Here is an 18883-nt window from a genome sequence, read left to right as displayed (position 1 = left end):
TTGCCACTGCGCATGCGCGGTACAACGTGGATTGGGTCTATTCGAAGTAGTTCGCTCAGGGGATAGGAATGACGGGTAAGTGTTATATTCTGCATTATGTAATATGGCGGTGTTTGTATATTGTGCATTGTATTTTTGTGTAAGCAGGGGAAGCGGTAACATGTATAGGGATTGATTAGAATTATGTACAGCTCAATACACACAATTGTTGAGGGGATGCAGACCAGAGGAAGACTTTTGTCTTGTTTACATCAGGGTCCCCCAGTTTCAATTCATCAGATAGTCAGTTAGGGAGGGGATTAGGCACCCCGAACCTCTAGCTGTCAACAGGCGGCAGTGGGCTCGCAAGAGTCTGGGCGCACGTTAAACACATTCTATAGTGCTGGGGAGAAACTGAAGGCCCTCGTGCGTAACGAGGTATGAAATAACATACCACTGTGGCACCGCCTAGTCGGCCCAGGAAACGTTGCACGTAAGTTGGTGTGGGCACTGGGTGGTACGTGGGCGACAGTCCACACCTAGGAGCAGGGCGGTGCACCGTAGGGGACACAGCTCCTGCCATGAACAGGCAAGGCTGGCGAAAACGGTCAATATTTCCATGCCCAGAGCAAGCGGGGTGGGGACAAGACCGTCGGTTTCTAAACTGAGTGGCTGATAGGTACTACGGACAGTCAGCTGCTTGGGGTCCTGACTTGATGACGGACTATGAGGTCGCTATCGACTGGGTCGCCAGCCGGTCAGGAGAGCGTTATGACCCCTGCTTATAGTCACAGATAGCGGGACGGGGACCGTGAGTGACTGGACAGTATGGGCATAAATGCACTTGGCTCAATGTACAGTCAGGCCACGGTAACCTTACTAGCCGATACAGGGTTAGTAGGCGAGCTGTGCTTCTGTGATCAGTGTTTTTGAAAAGAAAATGCTGGGAAGCAGAGGGATAAGGGGTGTCAATTCAGAGGAATCTGGATTGTCTCTCCTAAGATTGGAAAGGGACCCAGCCTTAAACTGCACCTGAAAGTAAGATAAGGGGACTTCTTCTGTTCATGTGAGGAGACCTTAGCCTGGAAGTGGAGGCCTGTATCCTTGGTTGGGTGAGAGGGGGTCCAGTGTAGGCGGCAATGCGGCCCTGAAAAAGCCGGTTTCCCCACACGTGGTATCTCCTGATCCTGGAGGGGAGAGGTGCATCTAAGTAGGGCAAGGAGTGCATCCGAACGGGAGGAGGGTACTCTTAACTGGAAGGAGGTTAAAAGGGTCAAAGCGCAGTACTGCTACAACTACATACCAGATTTGCAAATTCAGTCACCCGTGTTGAAATTGAGAGTAGCTATGGGCTGAATTTGGAAAATGGCTCTACACTAAAGTTACACAATGCTTGCAATAAAATCAATTTATCACATGTGTATGAAGAAAGGAGCATTTAGGGCTAACCACTACAAAAGTTATGCTGAGATGGAGGATGCCTACATGTGTGATAATTAGAGTTGATGGACATTTCCAGTTTTTTAAATTTGTGTAACGTGTACAATGGTAAGCTTGAGGATAATAATGTTGTGTTTTATGTAGCTTGAATTAAGAATGCATTGATGTTGAAATGTCAGAGGTTGATACTTGTTATGGCTTTAATAACACTGGAGATTTAAATAGGATAATGTTTATATTATTTACTAAATGTTTTTGTAGTGGAATTTGATACAAGCCCGGTTGTGAAGCAGGATAATTTACTGATGCTTGTTTTAGATTGTAGATTGTTAAATCTTTAATACACTGTTGATATGGTTAGGACATGTGTTTATGCTTGTTTTGGATTGTTAAAATCTTTGATATAGTGTTAAAGTGTTGACACAAGCCTTCGACTTGTAGGATAATTTATTGATGGAGGCTTGCTGAAGATGACAAATTTTGACATGAGTGTTTTATTAATCCTTAATAATTTTATACGCTGGGGAGGGGGTTGGCCTTCTCCCTGGGAATGTGTGATTAATTCAAAAACCTGGGGGCGCTTGCCTTTGGGAAGATGAGAAGTGTGATTAACCGTTTAATGATTTACAGATGAAGGGTTGTATTACCCAGGGGGGTAGGAATCCTTTTGAGGCGGGCCAATAGGCCCAAAGGGGGTTGTGCATACAGCTGTTGTTTACAATGGCTGTTTGTTCTTTTATGACAGGATGACGTGAGATTAGATGCCCACAGGAGAGAGAGGTGAAGATGCAGGAGACAGTTGTAGAGTGAGAGAACAGTTAGGGAGGGGATTAGGCACCCCGAACCTCTAGCTGTCAACAGGCGGCAGTGGGCTCGCAAGAGTCTGGGCGCACGTTAAACACATTCTATAGTGCTGGGGAGAAACTGAAGGCCCTCGTGCGTAACGAGGTATGAAATAACATACCACTGTGGCACCGCCTAGTCGGCCCAGGAAACGTCGCACATAAGTTGGTGTGGGCACTGGGTGGTACGTGGGCGACAGTCCACACCTAGGAGCAGGGCGGTGCACCGTAGGGGGCACAGCTCCTGCCATGAACAGGCAAGGCTGGCGAAAACGGTCAATATTTCCATGCCCAGAGCAAGCGGGGTGGGGACAAGACCGTCGGTTTCTAAACTGAGTGGCTGATAGGTACTACGGACGGTCAGCTGCTTGGGGTCCTGACTTGATGACGGACTATGAGGTCGCTATCGACTGGGTCGCCAGCCGGTCAGGAGAGCGTTATGACCCCTGCTTATAGTCACAGATAGCGGGACGGGGACCGTGAGTGACTGGACAGTATGGGCATAAATGCACTTGGCTCAATGTACAGTCAGGCCACGGTAACCTTACTAGCCGATACAGGGTTAGTAGGCGAGCTGTGCTTCTGTGATCAGTGTTTTTGAAAAGAAAATGCTGGGAAGCAGAGGGATGAGGGGTGTCAATTCAGAGGAATCTGAATTGTCTCTCCTAAGGTTGGAAAGGGACCCAGCCTTAAACTGCACCTGAAGGTAAGATAAGGGGACTTCTTCTGTTCATGGGAGGAGACCTTAGCCTGGAAGTGGAGGCCTGTATCCTTGGTTGGGTGAGAGGGGGTCCAGTGTAGGCGGCAATGCGGCCCTGAAAAAGCCGGTTTCCCCACACGTGGTATCTCCTGATCCTGGAGGGGAGAGGTGCATCTAAGTAGGGCAAGGAGTGCATCCGAACGGGAGGAGGGTACTCTTAACTGGAAGGAGGTTAAAAGGGTCAAAGCGTGGCAGTTATTTTTATGACAGGGGAAATGTTGAGACAGGAAGCGTGCTAATACAGAACACAGCTGATGGAGGAGTGAGCACAGTAATTGAATTAGGATAGCCAGCTCAGATGAGGTTAATTACATTGGGGGGCTACCTGTTTGATTAGAAGGATTAGCTTTGGCTCTCAGGACACTGGGTATGTTTTGGGGTCTATCGCTGAGGGGGTTCCCAGACTTCCTCTGGATGTGAGGAGTAGAAGATACAGTGAGAACTGTATGGTGAGAAAGTGTGTGTTGTATTAGCCAGAGATGAGTGTAGCAAGATGAGAGAGTAGAAGAGATGAGCGCAGGGGAACTAACCCATTGTCGGTCTGTGGTTGATTAACGAGTGTATGAGAGAAATATATGTTTATAATATGAATGATTACTGGAGCTCGTAATTTTGGTTGAGCTGGTACAGATGGTATTTTTTATTTAAATTTAATTTTTGTATGTATGTGTGAGATTGAGATGTCCTTTAGTGAATGATTGAGCGGGGGATGGGGGCAAGGAGGCTTTGTCTACCCATTCACACACAGGCGCACACACACACACCCATTCACATTCACACACACACACACACACACACACAGACACACACACACGCACACACACACACACAGACACACACAGACACACATTCACACAATTTGGGCACACATGCATGCACACACGCAACTTAGCTTTCACTTAAGGTGAAACTGGTCTTAAGAATAACAAAATGGGTTTAAGTATGATATATCTGTGTTTATGTAATCAATTGGATGAGGAATTGGATTAGATTTTTAGAGTTATTTTCTATTTTTTAATCTTTGAATTTAGAGTTTTGATTTCTTTTCTTTTCTTTCTAAATAACCATTAAGGTGGTCTGCGGTTGGAGCTGGTTAATTTCATTTGATTGATTTTCACATCTGTTGGAATGTTTTTTTTGATTATTTGCCTTTTGTTTTTTGTTTGTTGTTTCTCTGAGAGGACTGTTGGAGCATGAGATGCATTGGGACAGATCAATGGCAGTTAGGGAGGGGATTAGGCACCCCGAACCTCTAGCTGTCAACAGGCGGCAGTGGGCTCGCAAGAGTCTGGGCGCACGTTAAACACATTCTATAGTGCTGGGGAGAAACTGAAGGCCCTCGTGCGTAACGAGGTATGAAATAACATACCACTGTGGTACCGTCTAGTCGGCCCAGGAAACGTCGCACGTAAGTTGGTGTGGGCACTGGGTGGTACGTGGGCGACAGTCCACACCTAGGAGCAGGGCGGTGCACCGTAGGGGGCACAGCTCCTGCCATGAACAGGCAAGGCTGGCGAAAACGGTCAATATTTCCATGCCCAGAGCAAGCGGGGTGGGGACAAGACCGTCGGTTTCTAAACTGAGTGGCTGATAGGTACTACGGACAGTCAGCTGCTTGGGGTCCTGACTTGATGACGGACTATGAGGTCGCTATCGACTGGGTCGCCAGCCGGTCAGGAGAGCGTTATGACCCCTGCTTATAGTCACAGATAGCGGGACGGGGACCGTGAGTGACTGGACAGTATGGGCATAAATGCACTTGGCTCAATGTACAGTCAGGCCACGGTAACCTTACTAGCCGATACAGGGTTAGTAGGCGAGCTGTGCTTCTGTGATCAGTGTTTTTGAAAAGAAAATGCTGGGAAGCAGAGGGATGAGGGGTGTCAATTCAGAGGGATCTGAATTGTCTCTCCTAAGATTGGAAAGGGACCCAGCCTTAAACTGCACCGGAAGGTAAGATAAGGGGACTTCTTCTGTTCATGTGAGGAGACCTTAGCCTGGAAGTGGAGGCCTGTATCCTTGGTTGGGTGAGAGGGGGTCCAGTGTAGGCGGCAATGCGGCCCTGAAAAAGCCGGTTTCCCCACACGTGGTATCTCCTGATCCTGGAGGGGAGAGGTGCATCTAAGTAGGGCAAGGAGTGCATCCGAACGGGAGGAGGGTACTCTTAACTGGAAGGAGGTTAAAAGGGTCAAAGCGTAAGTGGTCCCATTACGTTTTGCATAATGATTAAACATTTGGTTTCTCTTGAGGAATATTTGACATGTTGTATAAGGAAAATTTGTTCTGTGTTTTTGTTCCCTTGCAGTTCAGGCGGAGAGGGAGGATGGACCATCACAAGTGGGGGGATCATGGGGAGAATGTGTAGGGATACATTTCATTAGATTATGACACGATGGTGTGACCCGTTCAGTCGGTTCCTGTGGGAGATTGTTGGATTATGAAGAGAGGTCGCTTGGGACTCTGCCCCTCCTTCAATATAGCCCCGAATACGAAGGCCGGAGGTTGAGACCAACCTCCAGACTGACGGAGTCGTTCGTCTGTAGATCCATGGAAATACAGTCATGGGACAGAATATGGCGAGGTCCAGGCCTACAAACGTTGGCTTCAGCTGAGGCTGGCCGACATGGGGTGGAGGGGGGGGGGGGCGAAAACGGTCGGAGACTGTGCAACCAAAGCGTTGAACAAGGGCCTCTGTGTGATTGATTGGTGTGTTGGACGGGAAGTGACTGAACGGTAACGACTGATATAGATTATGACACAACGCAAGAGTACTAAACTAAACACATACACATAGGTAGAGTAAAAAGTAAGGTGTAGGTTATGGCCGACGTGGTGGAAATTTTTTTTCCCTTGCGTGGGGCTCCGCCCTCCCTGTCCGTCTGTGCGCAGAGGTGGTAAGGTTTATGTCCATAGGGATGTTCATAAAAGGGGGGAGAGGTGAGAAGACCAACTGGGTTGATTATGCAAAATGTGATTGGGCTGACTTGGAAAAGGAATTAACAGGAGAGGAGAAGCAAAATGTATGAAAGAATGAAGAATAATCTCTGTGTCTCCACAGATCATGTCAACGGATACCATAATTTTAAAAAATTGTGTTTTACTTTAATGTGTAATGTTTAGATTACATTGTTTTAATTGTTTTCAACAAATAAGCCTCTGGCTGTGAGCCCAGAGGAACAAAGCCTGATGATAGTAGGTGGTAAACACTGTTTCATTAAAGGCAGAATAGTTTAATTGGGGATCTGGATGAAGGGGTCACCAGGATTCCCCGGGAGGGGGCCATAGTCAGGGGAATGTGGGGGAGAAAAGAAGAAGACAAGAAGAAACTAATTGATGATATGTACCAAAGAATAATGAAAAAGAAAAAATATGAGAAAAAAGAAAAATTGAGAAATTTGAAGAAAAAATGATTTTTATTATTATATTGTATGGTTAGTATGTATAGAAAATCAAGTCAATATACAGTATGTGACAATGAGAATTGTCAAAGTGGGGAAATGTGGTAAATATTGACGATGAATTTCATAATTAATATGTGTGAATAAATTAGAGAACCATAAATGTAAAGCCAGATGTACCTTTCAATAGCAGAGTGGACTCAGTGGGTAAACAGTCTCAACTGTCAGTTGAGACAGCTGCATCAGATAACAGCTGCAACAGTTATTTCAACCCCCACTCAAGCAATGACTAAATTAGAGAACAAACGACACCTTCTCGAACTGACTATATGTAAATGCTGATCAGAGAAAGCTGGGTTGACCACAGGGCAGACCAGTTTAGACTTGTTGAAGCATGGACACTAACTCACAAACAAAGTAATCGATTAATCAACTGTTTAGTATCAAAAGGTCTCATATGATGTCTGGTATCAGTCTTAGAAAGCACTGACTGTACTTGGATGATATTAGACATCTATAGCCATACCAAAGGGTTAAAGCGATCATGTCACACCCCCCCTCGTGAGACAAGCCAGGTCCCTTCATCTCAGCAAAAGATCACACGGACGTGGGCCACCGATGGGCCCCTTCTGTCCCATCACGTCCCCACAACCCCAAGGGGGGGGGGGCTGCCAGCGCCCACAAGGACACCCCCCACAAGAAGACGCTAGGATTGGACCAGCCATATGTATTATTGGCTAGAAATGATAGGATAAAAGGCCCTACATAGGGTTATTCAGGAGCTCTCAGGCCGGAACCAACCAGGGTCTGGGGGCTCCCCCACCGCTAAACCACCCAGAAACAACTGTGAGCTGATTGCATTTTACGTGAGTAAAATCATGGGAAACACCAAATGGTTGTTTATAGATTAGAGTAATGTTGTACAGATCCCTGATCTGTAAACCAGATTTACTCATGTATAATGTGTACAGTAAACCATGTATGTTCAAATTATGTTAACCAAGTGACTGTTTGATGTGCAGTATTTAGGTTTGAGCTGCAAACCTGATTGTGATATTTCTGTACAACAGACAGCTGTTAAATATTCTCTGATCATCTGTTGTATGTAGAAGTCAACCTTCTATTCACCTTGGACTCCTGGCTCTGATCAAATAAATCAGCTGAGTTGAACTACAATTCTGGTTTGTCTGGCGTACACGTTTTATTCTTCATCTGCATTAAGCCAGATGTGGAGACCAACCATTCTATCAAGTATGAATCTTTCCTCCTCCTTCCAGATAATCAATCTCATTGTAATTGTACTACAATAACCACAAATTATTGTAGGAAGTCTGTGGGATTTTACTACATAAGTAAAATACCTCGACTCGAATACGTCTCTGGCTCGCTATTTTCTTATCGCTACAATATCTACATATGACAAAGTATCTGATGTATTGACATTTGTTGTATTTGTGAATGACAAATATATTTTATTTGGGAAGGACTTGCAGCAGTTACTAGGGGTGGTCAAGAAGGAAATGTATAAGCGGCTGAGTGGCGCAGTGGGCAAGGCACTCGCCACTAACGCAGGAGATGCTGGTATCGAGCCCAGCTCTCGGCGTTGCTACCGGCTTGGCCGGCCGTCATACTAACACAATTGGCAGTGTTAGAGGGTGGGAAAGCCGGTGGGTGGGGATTGGACGTTGTGGACAGCGACTCCTACAGGTCGGTTGGGTGACGCCGGTACGGCGGAAACAGGAAGTATCGGGGGCAGCGTGAGCCTCCCACGCGTTACTCCTCGCCACTGAGAGTTCGAGCTGTTGCGGTGAAAAGATGCAACAGGCTGCCTCCTCGTGTACCGGAGGGGACACGTGATGCAAGGCTTCTATCCTCACTACAACCGACCAGTGGGAGGCATAGTCTAGCAACGTTCAAGACAGGGGAGGGAAGAATTGGAAATCCGAAATTGGGATGGGAGAAAAATAGAAAATGGGGAGAAAAAGTGGATAAAAAAAAGAAGGAAATGTATACATTTAAATGTTGGTTCAACATCACGACGAGAGGGCCTACCTGGAAGAGGTAGAGGACCTGGCGCGGTGGTGTCGGGAGAACAGCCTCTCCCTGAACGTCAGCAAAACGAAAGAGATGATTGTGGACTTTAGGAGGTCGGGGGCCAGGGACTACAGCCCCCTCAGCATCGACAGGGCACCGGTCGAGAGAGTGAACAGTTTTAAGTACCTCGGAGTCCACATATCCGAGGACTTGACATGGACCACACACATTGACAGTGTAGTGAAGAAGGCACGGAAACGCCTCTCTTCCTTAGGCGCCTAAGGAAGTTAAAAGTGAGTCAAGATCCTTAAGAACTTCTACTTGTGCATAATAAAGAGCATCCTGACTGGTAAAATCACCTTCTGGTTTAGGAATAGCACCGCACAAGACCGCAGCAGACTACAGAGATTAGCCCGTTCAGCCGAACGCACAATTGGAGGTGGGCTTCCCACTCTCCAGGACATTTATAACAAGCGTTGCAGAGCCAAGGCTAAGAGAATAATCAAAGACTCTAGTCACCCAAACAACTGCCTCTTTGAACTGCTGCGGTCAGGCAAGCGCTACCGGAGTCTCATGGCCAGTACAGAGAGACTCAGAAGGAGCTTCTATCCCCAGGCCATCAGGATGCTCAATGACAATGACACTATGTAACAACCCATCATCTACACTCACTGCACACACATCCACATTACTCACTTTAAACATTCACCTTACCACTCACTCTACTCACGTTAGAGACACTCTAACACACTTTATATTTATCTATTATTAAAGAGATTTGCACTACATTCATACCTCATTTGAGTTTTGTACCTCATCTCATTTCTGCATTGTACCTCACTGTTACTCATTTTACTCTGTATTGTATATTGTATGTATATTGACTGAACATTCCTTTACTTACTTTTTATTTACTTCTTAATGACTTTTTTTTTTACTGTACACACTCTCAGGGGCTCATACAGAAACAAGCATTTCATCATAAAGTATTCTGTATTTTATTATGACAAATAATAAACGAACTTGAACTTGAAACTATCATTAAACTTGAACAAAACTAAATGTATTTTGGAAATTGTGAAGTAAAAATAGATGTTCAAGTGGAAATTGATAATGTGGGAATTGAAAGAGTATATGAAAGCAAGTTTCTGAGTGTATTAATAGACCACAAGCTCTGCTGGAAACCTCACATAAAATATCGGTGCTCCAAGATTGCCAGAAGCATTGGCATATTGGGTAAAACTAGACATTCTGAATCAGAAAGCATTGCACACTTATTTGACCGTATCTAACCTATTGTGTTGAGATTTGGGGGAATACCTATAAAAGCACTGTACAAAAGATATGCACATTGCAAAAAAATAGCAATAAGGATTATAAATCATGTTGGGTATCATGAGCATACTAATAAATTGTTTAAAGTCAGAGACTTTAAAATGTATGGATTTAGTGATATTTAAAACGGCTCAAACCATGTTTAAAGCCAGAAACAATAAATTCATGGACAGAGAGGGAAGTTATGATTTAAACTTAAAATATCCTACTGTCCTCACCACTCTTAAAAAGCATGTGCATTTCAGTTTGTGGGGTAGCTTTATGGAATGGACTACAAGTGGAAACAAAACAGAGCAATAACATTGCACCGTTCAGAAAATAGATACAAAAAAGCACCAATAAACAAATACAGAACTGAGGAACTATAGTGCTATAGATGGTATGATATTGTAAGAAAGGGGCAGGACTAGATAAGCTGTGCTTCTTTCTGCCCCATTCTCGAACTCATCCTTGTTTGTTTTTCAATGGATGAAGACAGACTAATTTCTTTATGTTTACATTTTGTGTTTACTGTAATTTGTTGTGTTCGAGATTAATAAAGATCAATCAATAAATCAAAAAAGTACATAGCGGGGAAAAAGCAGAATACTTTAGTGCTCTTTAGTACTGTAGTATGGAGCACGACTGATATTACAAAGCATTAAAAAGCTTTAGAAGCACAAGCAGATTTTCAGATGTGTTTATTTAGAAATACAGTACATTTAAAATTGCTGTGTTAACTTGACAGCTGATGCAACACAAGCTAAACTAGCTAATAAGGACACCTCAGCAAATGTGTGGGCTACATGCTCACTTGTTCAAAGGATTAGGTAGACTGTAGCAATTTGGTGTAACTGTGGCATGCTAAGATGCAGATGCAATGTCATGCCAAGTTAATGTCAATACATTCTTCAACCAAAATCATTTATGGTATTATGCTATGAGTTTTGAATCAAATTGAAGTCTTACAAATCATCCTATAAACAAGGACACTCTAGATGCCAAGCATAGATTGCACTGGTCTTACACAAAGTGCCATGCATGTGAGCCGCCACTAGGGGCAGAGTGGCTAAGTGTGAGTGAATTACTGGCTGGATGAGTGAATGACTAATGAGTGAGTGAGTTGACATTGCTGGCCATACAGATGCTTTGCATCTAAGAGAGCAATGTTCAACAGCCTATACAACCTATGTGTCTACATTATCTAGTGGCCCTATCTAAGCCTATTTTACATGCAGTGTAAAACATAATTTTAATCATTTTAAAGACAGAGAATGTGATGGATGTCAGGTTTGTGACAATAAGGGCACTTAACATGGATATGAGTGAATAGCTATAGGAACAGACCCAATTGCATCAGTTTAATTGGAATCTAACAGCAAACTAAGTCACCCATGCAACTACATTGTGTAAGACTGACTAATATACATTTTATATAGCTCAGAAAATTTTGTTGACTCAATCAAAAGACACATCATGTTAACAATGGCTTTAAAGGGGAACTATTTCAGAATTCATAAGACAGTACAAATTATATTAGTGAAAATGAGTTAGTGCTAAAACTCAAACTTTTTATGTCATCAAGTATCAAATCTGAAACTGCTCCATAGACAACAAATTAGAACATATTTTATAGATGACACTGAGAGCAACTAAGGGAATGTTCTGAGTTTATAGATACATGTCCTGTTTCAGAACTGAGAACACTACTATAGAATAAAGCTCATTTGGCTATAAAAAATAAAACAAATGTTGTGTGGGTCCACAAAATCAGTCTCCCATTCATTGTTAATGGAGTAGCTCCAAACTTTATACTTGATGACATACACGTTTGATTCTTACTTCTCTGGTTTCAGGCTTTGGGAGAGAGTAGCTCATGTTCATAAATACTTATTGAACTGTCTCAGGCCATGTAAATAACATTCAAATGTTTTATTTGAGTGGTGTTCCCCTTTAAGGATAAGTCTATACTCAGCGATCCAGATGAAGCTTTCACTCTAGTCTTGAGGGATCCAGAATATAACTTTATTCTATTATCTGTCTGTTAATGTCTGTCCGCTAATGTCGCAATAATGTCCAAAGCAAATTCCTTGTATGTGAAAAGTATACTTGGCAATAAAGACCTTTCTGATTCTGATTCAGATTCTGATAACCCTGTCCACTCCATTTTCCATTTTGGCACAATCATACAAAGTCCATTGAGCTGGAAACCTATTTTTGGAATTCAACCTCTCCTGTAATTCTTTGGACAATGTGTGTGATGTCCATGCTTTCTGTCAGCATCAGCAGCAGCATCTCATCCTTTTGAATCCCCTCCACAAACTCTTCATAGGACAGCTCACCTAGCAAATAAACAAACCAACACACACACACACACACACATGTTAATGTTGTGTAGTCGATGTGTAGGGGATAGTAGTTTCCAAGCTATCAATCAATCATAAATATTTTTTAATAATTCCATTTTATTTTTTAATTGTTTATTGATGGATATGTATTTATTTCCCTCCAGATGGAATGGCCTTCCAGAAAAGTAATAAGACTGAAGCCATAATGTGTAAACAAATACATTCAGTCCCTCAGGAATCTCACCATCTCCATTGATGTCAATCTTGTCAAACATCATATTGGTAAAGTCCTCAGCAGACATGTCATTATGAGCTGCATTGATGGCACGGATGGACTGTGAGGAGGAGAGGATACCACTTTAGACCTGGGCTACAAGCATGCTTTTATCTTTCTGCTAACATATTCTACATAGAAACATCTCCTTGTTGTGTAACAGAAGAAGGTATTGAAAAACCCTTTCAACGTTATCTCCAAAATGTAATCTGGGTCTCTTTTGTCAAGCAAAAGCCACAAAAAATATCGATTGAAAACTTTTTTTTAAATATACATGATCAAACTCATTGGTAGCTACTTAAAATCGTATCATAATGAGTCCATGTCGTGCAGTAAACTGTAGCACTTTTGTATTTTAACTAAGTTTTAACCTTTTACTTTTTACAGAAATATTGATAAATGAGGCCCATTGTGTTATTTATTTCAACCAGTAGGTGTCAGCTAAGTATTAGGCATTTACCTATTCCCGGCTACAATCCCCCACTCTTCCCTGAGCAAGGTAGGATTTACACAGTTATCTCTATCCAATTTATCTCAGTCAGAGCCTCTGCAGTCTATTGAGGGTCTATTGGGCTGTTTCAGGAGAGGGGCGGCAGAGCATTGGCTTTTTTTAGGTCCTGCAATTAGTTATAATCCTTTAAGCCATTAGTCGAGGTTTAACAAGCTTATAAGTAAGGTGAGCTTTGAGGCCCATGATCACCTTAACGATGAGAAGCAGTTCATCACGGTCAATGCATCCACTCCCATCAACATCATACAGTTTGAAGTACCAGCGAAGCTTCTGTTTCACCTCTCCTTTCAGCACCAGGCTCAGAGCTGCTACATATTCCATGAAATCAATAAAGCCATCCTGCAGATTGTACAAAAGACACAACAATAAACATACAGTATATGCCTCAACGGCGCAGTATTCCTGCAAATATAGTTTCAAATAGAAATGTGCACTCAGTAGAGTGCAAATCTCCACCAAGAGGCAGCATAGACCAATGAAAGCAGCTTTCCCCGCGCAATGTAGGGCTGGAGTAAACAGGAAGCGACAGACGTTATTTTGTTGTGGAAAAATCCCAACTGGAAGTCTTAGCCACTAGGTGGCACTCAGGTTCCAAGCACGAAGGAGAGCTGGGGTAAACATGAAGTGAGTGACAGATGAAGAGGCATGGGCACAATCGTTCTTACCATCTAGCGTTAGCATGCTAATACTAATACCTACAATTGGAGAGTGGTCAGTGTGTTTGTCTGCGTGGTTGTTAGCATTAGCATGTTAATGATAATGCAGAAACAGGAAGTGAGTGACAGACAAAGAGGCATGGCCAGAATTGTTCTTACCATAATAACACATCATAACAACAAATCATTCTTAAAAAAAAAGAAAAAAATGTATTCTATTTATTTTTGGGCTTTCTATATTTTTTACCCATCCCAATTTAGTTGTTATGCCAATTCCCTTCCTGGTCGTTGCGCGCATTGCCCCACTGTCGGCCTGCGGAGGGTGTAGAACTACCACATGCCTCCTCCGATACATGTGGAGTCGCCAGCCGCTTCTTTTCACCTGACAGTGAGGAGTTTCACTGGGGGAACATAACGTGTGCGGAGGTTCACGCTATTTGCCCCAGATCCCCTCCCTGCTGAACAGGCGCCCCGACTGACCAGTAGTAGTCGCAGATTACAACAACCAGGACACATACCCCACCCGCTAACACTGCCAATTGTGTTAGTAGGGACGACTGACCAAGCCGGAGGCACAGCTGACAGCTGGATTCGATCCCAGAGTCTCTGCAGTGGTAGGCGAGTGCTTAGTCCACTGCGCTACCCAGCCGCGCCTCAAAATCATTCTTACTGTTAATAACTATAATTGGAGAGCGGTCTGTGTGGTTGTTAGCATTAGCATGCTAAAACAGGAAACAGGAAGTGAGGCACAGTCAGAATCATTCTTACCATCTAGTGTTAGCATGTTAATGCTAATAACACTATTACACACTTAAGCATGGGGACGTGGTTAACCTAGACTAATGAACGTAGTACTCTGTACGGAGTTCAACAAACGGTTCATGAGATGAATATGTATTTCAATGGACAAGGATGGAAATTAATTCAAATAAAATACTTGTCGCCTCTTAACATGCGAGGAAGATTTTCACACCTGCACTTTGGCAACCTCTAGCCAAAGTGCAGTTTTGTGCATAGGGTGTGCATATTTTTGTGTGCATATTTTTTTAATACAATATAGAATTAAAGCCCTATTTGTTGCCTGTCGATAGCCGTTTCAGGTGACAAATCAGAGTTACATGCCGATATGTGAGGCGTGCGCCGAAGTACACAGTGTTGTACAAATACCACACAGACTCCCGGGGCGCTAGCTCCGTCAATCATTTGGTGATCTTGAAAATGATTCGACAGGGTTGTAGCCAATGAGTGTGATTCCAATGATACCCCACATGGGGATGTACGAATCAGGGATCTAGGTGTTAAGGTCATTAGCGAAAACAGGAAGAGAAAAACCGCTGAATGAATGTCTATGAGGAAATAAAAACCAGGAACGCTACACAATTGACCGAAAAACGCTCCTAATCACTCATTTCTGAACGTATTTTTATGAAATTTGGCTATGGACCCAGGGTGTCGTTTCAGCCATACGCATTTCTGGGGAAATGCTACTTCTGGACTACTAACTACTACAGAAAAACGTGAATAACAAGTTTTTCTACAACTCAAGTTCAGACCTATGTTACACTATTTCATTAGCACTTAAAGTGGATTATCTTTATTGTATCAGAAACTTCAGAATGTCATCTTTCAAAATCATTCTTACTGTTAATAACTATAATTGGAGAGCGGTCTGTGTGGTTGTTAGCATTAGCATGCTAAAACAGGAAACAGGAAGTGAGGCACAGTCAGAATCATTCTTACCATCTAGTGTTAGCATGTTAATGCTAATAACACTATTACACACTTAAACATGGGTACGTGGTTAACCTAGACTAATGAACGTAGTACTCTGTACGGAGTTCAACAAACGGTTCATGAGATGAATATGTATTTCAATGGACAAGGATGGAAATTAATTCAAATAAAATACTTGTCGCCTCTTAACATGCGAGGAAGATTTTCCCACCTGCACTTTGGCGACCTCTAGCGGCTCGGGTGTGTATATATTTTTTTAATACAATATATATCGAATTAAAGCCCTATTTGTTGCCTGTCGATAGCCGTTTCAGGTGACAAATCAGAGTTACATGCCGATATGTGAGGCGTGCGCCGAAGTACACAGTGTTGTACAAATACAACACAGACTCCCGGGGCGCTAGCTCCGTCAATCATTTGGTGATCTCGAAAATGATTCGACAGGGTTGTAGCCAATGAGTGTGGCTTTCCAATGATACCCCACATGGGGATGTACGAATCAGGAATCTAGGTGAAAGGTCATTAGCGAAAACAGGAAGAGAAAAACCGCCGAATGAATGTCTATGAGGAAATAAAAACCAGGAACGCTACACAATTGACCAAAATAGCTCCTAATCACTCATTTCTGAACGTATTTTTATGAAATTTGGCTATGGACCCAGGGTGTCGTTTCAGCCATACGAATTTCTGGGGAAATGCTACTTCTGGACAACGTGAATAACAAGTTTTTCTACAACTCAAGTTCAGACCTATGTTACACTATTTCATTAGCACTAAAAGTGGATTATCTTTATTGTATCAGAAACTTCAGAATGTCATCTTTCAAAAGAGACCAGGCTAATGCATGTGCTATAAGTATAAAGTATCGTGTTTTGGTTTGCAAAAAAAAGATGCAGTCCTCAAAAACTAAAACTAAAATGGCCAATTTTGGGAGTGAGGATAGCTGGATGTCTGTACCAAAGTGTTGTGTAAATCAGACTTACGGCGTAGGAGTTATGACTTTTTAAAGTTCAACATTTTGACCTTTAACTATAGTGCCCCCCATCAGGCCGATTGGGGTAATATTCCCGGAGTTACTGAGTTTATAACACAGCCTTCATTTTGGTCCATTACAATTTACAAGTTTAACTACTCGATGGCTGAAATGCAAAACCTACTGTCTGAGCCAGTCACTCACCAGGGGCTCATTTGAAAATTGTAACATATTATACAATATTGTGCAATATGAATACAGTATGTACCAAAGCCGACAGTTCCCACATTATGTATAATCTTGTACCTGCATTATCTACGGCTGTGGGTCAGTTGAGTAACAGCAGTGGGTGGGATAAGCCCCTCTCTAATAGGCTGTGGTCCTCTCCACCTAGATTACTATGAGGACCAAAATAACAACACTAACCATAAGCACTCTCAATATAGCAAAATGCTCCCCAACAGAGAAAAATCACATTTTAAATCAACCAAATAACAATAATACTGTAAAGGCTGCTGTTATGAACGATTACACTAGCCTATTCCATGAACAAAACAGCAACAGAAGATGAGCACACCACTATCACTACACTGCAATACATTTGTGTAAAAAGATGATAAATTCTCTTACATCATTCATGTCAAATGTATTAAACATTGTTGCAACGTAGGCATCTGAAGTCGGTGAGAGGTTTTTTAAGCCAAAGAACTGCTTGAATTCGTAGAAGGTGAGAAGTCCAGATGGGCACTCAGTCATGAATTTTCGATACCACTGATGACTCTCACAGGCGGTCAGTTCTTCCACAGAGGTCCCACTGTTATTTCCCATGTCTGTTCCTCGAAATAAAAGAAAAGTACAGTAACAACCATACCAAAAAAGACACAGGTGGTCACCGAGTAAATCCAGACAACATTGCAAGTGTGCAAACTGTTTGTAAGCAGCAGGATTCTGAGTGCACTTTAGCCAATCAGGTCTTTGTGGGTCGACTAGAAAAGCTCATATGTTCTAATCCACTTTGCTTGTTGTCACTGCAGTAATTATAGAAACCATATAGCTGGTAACAACGTGATTGCCTACCATTTTCAAAACAAATTGCCAGCTGTTTATTAAGAAATTCACAATCGTCTATTGTGACTGCATTTCTTGAACAACCAAATACATTTATGCTTAATTAATTATCCATTAGATTTATCAATTAGAGAGCAGATACTGTATATTTTTGTGCAGGCCCTCTATAAACAATGATTAATGCGATTGATTGATTGATTGATTGATTGGGTTTTTGGGTCCTTGTATCTTGTACATGGTAGTCTTGTACATGTATCTTGTACATGGATGTACATTTAGTCATTTAGCAGCTGACGCTTTTCCAAAGCGACTTACAGGAGGGGTACATCTCTGGCGGCTAAGGGGTATTGTTTGTCAAACTTGAGTGTTACACTCTGAGTGTATAGTAGTATAGATACTGTACTGTTTTAGCATAGTAGGTATTAGTATATGCATAGTAGCATAGTAGATAGTAGTATAGACATAGTAGCAAAGTACATAATAGTAAAAGACAGTAAGGTAAGGAAAGTATGTTTATTTATTTTTTTATTATTTCAGGTATCGATTGAAGAGGTGTGTTTTTAGTCTACAGCAACCTTTTAGTTGGCGGGTTTCAGCTGTTCCAACTGTGGTGAGAAGTTCATTCCAACATCGTAGGACGAGGACAGATAGTAGCCTGCTTCACTTTGATGACCCCCCCAGGAGCCGAAATAGCAGTTGATCTCAGGTGGCTAGAAGATGCAGAGTGTATGGGTGTGTAGTTAGAGACCATTGACCGGAAGTAGAAGGGACATTCTGAATCTATATATTATATATATATATTGCATACACTCCATAGTATGTATTCTCAATAAAAAGGGAAATAAGTTTAAAACAGAACTGACAACAAAGCAAGTAATGATAAAACCATAACAGATGGCATTTGAACAGTAACCACAGTTTTATTGTAAGGTCCCCGCTTGACCTGCTTGCTGGGCTGAATGTCAATGCACTTGTGGTCAATCTCCCAGGAGAAACGTGGGCTTCATCATGGTATAAAAGGGCTTCAGGGGGTTGGGGCAGTTCATGGGGAGCAGGATCAGGGTGGTACATCATGGGTAGGAGGAGGGTTTTTCCCATGCTGTCGTTGAGCAGAGGAGAAGGCATGGAGCTCTCTTTGTTTTTCCTACATCACTGTTTCTGTTGCCATTGACAGCAGTATTCTGTGGATTCATTGACACCCACAGTATAGGTGAAAATAAACAGCACACAATTATGAAGCCATGATTACAGTTGTAAGTAGGGATAGAGAGAAAGAGAAATCCAAGAATATAACATAAAGATGAAAAAGTACCCACTTTCCAGGGTGTTGCATTAAAGTATAGAAACTTAAAATTTTTGGAGGAATTGTAATTTTACGTGAAATATAAGCCACCACACATAGACTGATATTAACTGTTGTGTAACATTATTTTCTGCTGATTTCAAGATAATATTTGCTGTAAGCTTATGATGTTTATGAAAGATCATGTTTGAAACTCCTATCATGTTCACAAATCCTCCTCCCACAGCCTCCTCACTGTGCCTCTACATG

General features: G+C 42.5%; 1 protein-coding gene across 1 annotated transcript; it reads right to left on the bottom strand.

Annotated features, from left to right (window-relative positions):
- Positions 1–11978: 11978 nt before the first annotated feature.
- Positions 11979–17091, bottom strand: guca1ab.2 (guanylate cyclase activator 1Ab.2; the record flags this gene model as incomplete). The annotated part of the gene is made up of 4 exons (XM_084315745.1): positions 11979–12109; positions 12360–12450; positions 13090–13239; positions 16894–17091. 4 exons carry the CDS (start codon positions 17089–17091, stop codon positions 11979–11981), a joined length of 570 nt encoding a protein of 189 aa, XP_084171871.1.
- Positions 17092–18883: the final 1792 nt, after the last annotated feature.

The sequence above is a fragment of the Notolepis coatsorum genome, assembly GCF_963971535.1.
Source record: "Notolepis coatsorum genome assembly, chromosome: 6".
NCBI classification, from domain to species: domain Eukaryota; kingdom Metazoa; phylum Chordata; class Actinopteri; order Aulopiformes; family Paralepididae; genus Notolepis; species Notolepis coatsorum.
This window is presented reverse-complemented; position numbering and strand designations above follow the sequence as displayed.